The 7,994-nt window shown below is 33.2% G+C and overlaps 1 protein-coding gene across 1 annotated transcript; it reads left to right on the top strand.

Annotated features, from left to right (window-relative positions):
- Positions 1 to 563: 563 nt before the first annotated feature.
- Positions 564 to 5,148, top strand: LOC108474561 (protein PTST homolog 2, chloroplastic). Its single transcript, XM_017776526.2, has 8 exons — positions 564 to 1,372; positions 1,824 to 1,989; positions 2,277 to 2,457; positions 2,570 to 2,760; positions 3,354 to 3,499; positions 3,595 to 3,742; positions 4,504 to 4,572; positions 4,663 to 5,148. The coding sequence occupies exons 1-8, from the start codon at positions 789 to 791 to the stop codon at positions 4,756 to 4,758; spliced, it is 1,581 nt and encodes a 526-aa protein (XP_017632015.1). The 5' UTR covers positions 564 to 788; the 3' UTR covers positions 4,759 to 5,148.
- The last annotated feature ends 2,846 nt before the right edge of the window (positions 5,149 to 7,994 follow it).

Below are 7,994 nucleotides of genomic sequence, written 5' to 3'. Positions count from 1 at the left end.
CAATTTAACAAGCAAATGCTTCTAAAATAATAACAAAATTAACAAATGTCTTTAAAATAATAAAAAATTAACAATAAAATAAGTTTTATATAATACCCAAACAATAACAACAAAATAATAGCAACCTAATAGTAAAATAGTAGCAAAATAGGGAGAAAATAATAAGAAAATAATATTAAAAAATCAATTTTTTTTCATTTAGTGAATTCAAGCCGGGCCCGAGCCAAAAATGTCTTACCTGAGGCTCGGCCCGTTTTTAAACAGGTTTTATTTTTTCTCTAAACTCATTTTTCGAGCTTATATTTTTGCCTAAACCCTCTTACATTTCGAGCGGACCTTCAAGCCGGGTCAGGTGGCCCGGCCATGCACACCTCTAGTAAGAGATTAGCAATGTGGGAAAAGGGCTAACAATATATTTGATCCACTTGAAAAGAAGAAAATGTTTCATCCCAAAAATTTCGAAAAAAGTGGAGGAATTAATTAAAAGAAAATGGAGTTGAAGTAGTAAAAAGTATTGATTATTAGTGAAAATTTGCCCGCCCAAAATATATCTAAAACGGTGCTCCACCACCTCCGCATTAAATGAAGGTTACGCTTTTCGGTAGTATTGTTCGTTACTTGCCTAAGCCCCTCTCTCTCTCCCCTTTACCCTTTTCCTTTTATTGATTTCTTCCTATCATTTCTTTCCCCCTCTTCCCTCTCTACACGCCTAAGATACCTGAAGATGGAATCTTTTTAATTAGTTTTCTTTTTTACCGTCAGCAAGTGTTTGGAGAAATGCCAGAATCATGGCCACCTTCACCTCCTCCACCTATACTTCTGTCTCGCCTCATTCGTTTTTAACGCACTTCCGTGCTCGGGTTTTCCCATCCTGTTTCTGCGGGATTAACCCAGGGAACAAAGGGAATTCGGTGTCTCTGAAGCTGAATCTTGTTCGCGGGTTGGTGTTTGGGGAAGATAAGAAAAGGGTTTCTTGGTGGTCTTGTTGTTGCAAGAAAGGGTGGGACAACGACGGGGATTTAGCATTGGAGGCAGATATATTGGAGTTCATGAAAAATAGTGACAAACCTGAGGCTTTTCCAAGCAAGAAAGAGCTGGCTGATGCTGGGAGGATGGATCTGGTTGAGGGGATTAAGAGACAAGGAGGGTGGCTTGCTATGGGCTGGGACTTGGATGATGATGATGAAGAACATGGATTTCAAGAAAAAGGGTTCCCAGAAGCTGGTGTTAAGGATTGGGACCTTTTGGAGAAGGAGAAGAAATGGGATAACCAGACTTTTCAAGAAAGGGCTCAAAGTGAAGTTGAAATTAGTGGGACTTCTTATTTGGCTGTTAATTCTTCTAGCTCAACCTCCTCGTCTGGTAGATCACTGTGAGATCTTTAATTCTTGGGATTTTATTTGCTTAGTCTATTTTTATTTTCTTGTGTGGAAAAGTTAGTTATTGCACTTGTTATTCGAATGCCTTGTTGAAATTTATTCTTTGTAGTTTACCATTCCCGTGTTTAGAACGAATTGTTACAAATGTTTAATCTTTCATTGCTGTGTAAAAGGTAATTTGCTTGGACTTGTTATTGCTTGTGAGATATTATTTGAAATTGACTGCGTTATGATGTTAAAAGAATCAATCTTGTGCTTATATTTTTGTGATGTTTGGGATATATAAACACAATTGCTAAGATAAATGTGTTGCCTTGAATGAGCTTATACTTTTTCCTGCAAACCAATTATCTCCTTTTAAAATTAGAGGAATGGGGAGAATGCTGGAGTCTTGGGAGTTCTGTGTCCTTGGTAGGTTTTTGACAAAAGTTTTGGTTTGTTCAGAGAAGTAGCAGCTAAGGATGATTGTGGCGTTGAGGGTATTCTGAGTCGCTTAGAGAGAGAAAGGAATATGAATTTTGGGATTGGTTTCAGAGACAAAGGTGACAATACTTGTCCCCAAACTAACTGTACTGAAGAAGAGTCTCTTGTCCAAGCCTCAACAGATGTGGTACGTTGCGTTTATTAGTTTTGAAATCTTTCTAACATCCTTGTATAATTTTTTGAAATCTTTCTTACATCCCTGTATAATTTTTCAGCTTATTTTGGTTTCATATTTTACTTTATATGAATAAAGGATTTTTTTAAAAACTTTTTTAGGATAATTATGTCCCCCCAACTGTTATCTTTGTCCCACCCATTTTAACCTTGATTCTTTTTGTTTTCATTTTATCGTCAGCCTCTTGGTGTGGAATTTATCATAATTGTAACTTTTTTGTATTTGTTATGTTGTAAAAGACAGTTGGTCGTCCTCATAGAAGAAAACTTATGTCATTCAGTGGCAGTTCTGGCCAAGTCAATGATACCACGGCCAAGTTTATTCAGGACCAGCCTCTATCAGGCATTGATGGTTTAAGAAATCCAACATGGAGAGAGTGGAGCCTTCAAAGAGCAGGAATCGCTGGCAAGGAATTTGAAGGTAGTCCATCCGTTTTTTTCTGTTGTTTCATGTCTTAAATTTTGATATGATATGCATCTATTTGCACTAGTTCAACTGCTGAAATTATCGAATGGAATGAAATGGTAAACAGATATTTCAGGATATGGGACACTTGAAATAAGAAATAAATCCAATGAACTAGACAGAAGAAAAGAGTCACGTGCTTCTGGAAAAGATATTAATCACAATGAAATACAAGATCGTCTTGAGCACTTGAAGTTGGAGCTTTCATCTGTACTGCAGTCATTGAGGTCTAATGTTGATGAGGTTCTATCACGGGAGGTGAGCAAATGATCTCTGTCTCTGTCTCTTTAAAAGGAAGCCGAATCTGAAGTACTTTTATGGCCTTCCCTCTGCTTCAGAATTAGTAATTGAAAGACAGGATAGCTCTCTTTGCAATTCAGATTTTTTTTTTTTTTTTAACTCAAGATGGTTTCTTTACAAGTAAAACATGACCTGCTTTCATATTTATTACTTTAAAAATACAAAGAGAAAGAATTGGAAAACAAAACCGAAAAACCAGAGGACAGAAGGAGAGTGTTGGAGTTAGAGGCTGGTGGAGGCAGGTAGTTCTATTCCAGGTTTATGTTCTGAAGGAAGAAAGAGTGACCAAGTGATATTTATGACTGTGCAAGGAATGGCACTTTTATGTTCTTCATCCCTTTCTGGGGGATCAGTACAGTAATCATGACTTTTAGTTATGAGATTTTTTTTGTCATCTTCCCGTTTAAATCTGTTTGTTTATGGCATAATTTAACCTAGAGGAGTGCTTAGGAAAAGATAGAATTGAAGCTTTATTTTTTCAACATGTGCTGTCCCCATACATTCATTTTGAGTTATCGATTGACTTTTAACCCTGATATCATAATGCCTAGGGTGATGAAAGTTCCATTGACAATTTCCATAAGCTTTCTGATGCTTCGGAGTTCCAGGAAAATGAGATATCAAATGCCCAGGACCAATTGCGATCACTACGGGCAAGGTTGGCAGTTTTAGAAGGGAAGATGACACTGGCAATAATGTATGCAGTAGCCTACTCTTATTAGTTTAAGAAGATACCTACTTTACTTTACTTCAAAAGAATCACATTTCTACTTTCCTTTCATCCTTTGACAGAGATGCACAAAAGACTGTGGAAGAGAAACAGAAAAGGATTGATGATGCTCGTAGAGCTTTACAACTTCTTCGGACTGCTTGCATAGTATGGCCTAATTCGGGATCAGAGGTGCTGTTAGCAGGATCGTTTGATGGGTGGGCTACCAAGGTTTGCTCCCACCTCAGTCCAACTGTAGAGAATTCATAATGACACTTTTCGTGATCAATGCATTCATTAATTGAAGTGCAAGTCTCGAGTCTTGTTGATAGAGCAGTTACATAAACAACCTGTTTTTGCTTTTGTGCATGTCTTTTGATATTATAGGCTTGTTCTATCCATAATTATGCTGATAGACTTTGGTTGTTACATGTCTAGACTTAGAATTCCTTTAACTTTGGAATGCTTCAAATACATGCATCATGTCATGGTTCCGAAAGGGAGCCGTAAATCCCACATTAGTTATGTACTACAGTTCAAATGTGATATTAAGTGTTTGATGGACATAACTGCGAGGCTCCCTGTATAAATACAACTGTGAATGCCTATGGATTGGAGCGAACATCCTAGAGTTTGATTGGGCATATCTTTCATTTGTGATGAAGAAAACTGTGGGACCCTATGGCTGAGGCAGACAATATTTTACATCATGGTGGAGACTGTAACTTATTATACTCGCAATGGCCCTTGCTTTTTTTTTTTTTTTTTTTTGGTTGAATACAAATGACCCTTTCTTTTGGTAAAGCAAAATGGGCCCCATTTTCTGTACTTTGTGTGCACCCTATATGCTCTCATACATGAGGAGCTTCGTTACTTCTTTATGATAATCCTTTTGTTATTCTGCATTTAAGCCTGCTCATGTGACAATTAGTGATTTAACTAGCTTGTAACTCTTTGTTTGGTAGCTTATGAATTGCAATAATATCTTGCAGAGAAAGATGGAGAAGTCAAGTACGGGTGTTTTTTCTTTACAGTTGAAGTTGTATCCAGGAAAATACGAGGTGTGTATTTTCGTTAACTTTGTTACAACTCAGAATCGTTAATGTTTACTTGTATGATGAATAATAGCTCAGCACCATTACCTTGTGTAGATTAAATTCATTGTTGATGGTGAATGGAAGCTTGATCCCTTGCGCCCCATTGTTAACAACAACGGATTTGAGAATAATCTACTTATCATCGCATAAGGAGGCCAGACTTCTATAGGCATGCAGATTCATCACAAAAATGGTAGGACATAGGAGTAAATGCGGCTGATTTTTGGTTGGTTTTGGTTTTCATTTTTCCTTCTTGTAAACAAGTAGAATAGACCTGGTAGGAGGTGATACTTCCTAATGATTCTTTAAAAGGGGCATCATATCATATAACACCCATGTAACACAACCGTATCGGATGACTCTCCCATATGGTTTTTTCCCTTGGATGTTCCGTTTTCTACCTTGTTGATAATGTAAACATCTATGCGAATAACGAGATGATGTTTTTTTCTGTAGTTCTTGTGGGTTGTGATACTTTGGAAGTTATCCTTAATTCAATCTATGGTGGAGAGCCTCACATAGTTGATTTTATATAATAAATGGAAGTGATCGTTATTAAAAATAAAAAATATGCCTTTTTTAAAATAAAAAGACCACTGTATAATATTAAAAGGATGAAAAAAAATTATATTTATATAATATTTGAAATATCAACATGTTGTAAATTTATACTTCCTTTTCATTCTTCATTATTTTGATATCTCGAAAATGATGCAATCATGTAAATAAATGTGTTATTTTGTATTCTAAAATAAATAATCTATATGTTAGTGCTCACTAATATTTTTAGTTACATCTAAAGTACTACAGTCATATCCAAACTAATTTTCAATATATTGTTTTAATTAATATTGTTAATAAAATAATTATAATTATTTTTTAGTTTAGACATTATATTAGAAATATGTGAAAGTAGAAAATTAAATGTGCAATATGTTTTTTATTAATATTAATAATAAATAATTATAACTTTTAAAGCATAAATAATAATACAATGAGTGAAAATGATCAAATTAAAATATAAAAAAAAGCTAATACAATAATTTAACCAAAATTTATTAATAAAATATAAGTAATTAATTTATTTTATATGAATCATTATTAATAATATAATTATAATTATTGTTATTTTATATTAATAATCTCTTAATCATATTTTTTGAAAAGGGATGTGAAAATAAAAATTGCATGCACGAATATATTACTTTTGTTATTATCATATGATAATTAATAATATAATATATATATATATATAATTTATTTAAGAGGTTTTATTGTTTTTAATTTATCCAATTATATTCTATGAATTAATATTACATTTGTTATTATCATAAAATAATTAGTAATATATTAATAAATTATCATTCTAATTAGTTTAATAATTTATCTAATTTCGTGGTTTTATATATATACAAGATACAAATGGAGAAACTGTGGGTTTTAAATTTTGAGGTTTGGGGTGTAAAAATATCATGTTGGCTGTTCATCAAATTACTTTATCTGCATCCAAGAACAGCTTTAGGAGTTGATGTGCATTCAAGGAAACATTCAGGCTGATGTGTGAAGCTTTCCACACCCTTGTTTCAACAAAACATTGCAGAGCAGGTATAGCTATTTTGAGAATTTTGTTTATTTCTTAATCATCTTTAATAAAGATATAATTTATTTTGATTATTTCAGTTTTGGACAAACTAATTTTTTAGATCCAACATCATCAATATAATATTGCTTTGTTGGTTGAATCCTATGAGAAGAAAGAGGTTAAAATATAAATGAATTATTTGTGAGAATGTACATTGACGAGTTTTCAAAAGTTTAAAGGTGCTTGAAGCATATTTTGGACCTGCTGTTAGGTGTCGACACGTATTGATAGATGCCAAGTTAGTAGCCACTGAAGTTTGAAATGGCTTTGGTTAATTCCGTTATGTGAAATTTATTGACAAGAAAATAGAAGAAAAGGAAAGATAGTGATTTAGGTGGAATCCTATAAAAATAATAATTTATGCATCATATAATTGGTGGGAAAGTATGTAAGATCCCAAAATATATAGTGTTAGAATTAATAAAATCGCTAAAAAAAAAATGAGCTTTAATCTTGATGTTGACAGCTTAGTAAATTTATTAGAGAATTATAGTTTTACTCTTTTCATTTCCTTCTATTCTTTTTCAGCAATTAAGGAATGGTAGAATTAACCCAATTGGTTAAGCATCAATTTTCCCCTTACTCTTAGGTTTGAATCACACAAACTCATTCCCTCATTTCTTTTTCTTTTTCTTTTTTTTTTTTTGTCATTTTTTGAAAAAAGAGAGAGAGTATTTTACCATTCAACCCTTAAATCTCTAAAATCCTAACTATTTAATTACATGTGGATTTCTACTTCTTTTTCAACCGTAATTAGAACTTCTCATCTCTTCTTTTTAAATACATCATTTTCTTTTATTCCCCTTTTTCTCTTTATAAAAAAATTACAATCATTGCTGGAAATTGATCTTTCGAAAACCAAAATTAAAATCAATTCTTGATTAAAGTCGTTCCTTCATTGACCGTTAAATTCATCATCGATAATCTTCGAAATCCCATCAAAGATCAGTAAGTATTCTTGCTTCCAATTAAGTAAAACCCAAAAATTCTAGAATAACATCATTCTTGTTAATCTTCCAAAACGATTACAAATCTTTTACGAGTTTTCCCAAAAATCTTGATAATTTTGGTAAATCTTAAATATTGATATTAATTCTTGCATGTTTCTTCATTGAAGAACTCTCTAGGTACCCCAAAAGTCAACTGTTTGTTCTTTTACGAGGAAATTAAGGTAAAATTGAGCTTAGATTAGACTGCACGACCAGCCACATGGGCATGTAAGCCGCCCGTGTGGACCACAAAACCTCCTTATACGACTATCCCCCTAGAAACCTAGGAATTTCACTTATCACACGGTCGTTTCCCTTATGTAGGTTGAATTTTCGAATGCCACACGACCTCAATTTGTTACACGATCTAGCCACATGGTCGTGTACCCCTTCCACATGGTCCAGTCACACAGCCGTGTGTCCCTTGCTTCTCAAAATTTACAATTTTGCCTAAAATATTATAATTTGTGTAGATTAGTCCCTGAATGGTTCTTGAATTATTTTTAGTGATTATTTAATTCAATTGAGCCCCTGATTTTAGGATTAATGCTAGAATCCATGACTAATTGATTAAATTATTACTATATAAGCATGTTACATGATTTTTACATGAGTTCTATGACTGGAATATCGATAAATTTTTAATATTATCCATATAACTAATTTACTGATTGCATGAATCACATGCTTATTGTATTTGATAAACCGCATATATGACAACCATGTCCACTGCTATTGTTGATATAAGTGCATGT

The sequence above is a fragment of the Gossypium arboreum genome, chromosome 3, assembly GCF_025698485.1.
Source record: "Gossypium arboreum isolate Shixiya-1 chromosome 3, ASM2569848v2, whole genome shotgun sequence".
In the NCBI taxonomy this organism is placed as follows: Eukaryota; Viridiplantae; Streptophyta; class Magnoliopsida; order Malvales; family Malvaceae; genus Gossypium; species Gossypium arboreum.
The sequence above is the reverse complement of the archived record's forward strand: the minus strand, read 5'-3'. Positions and strand labels throughout refer to the sequence as shown.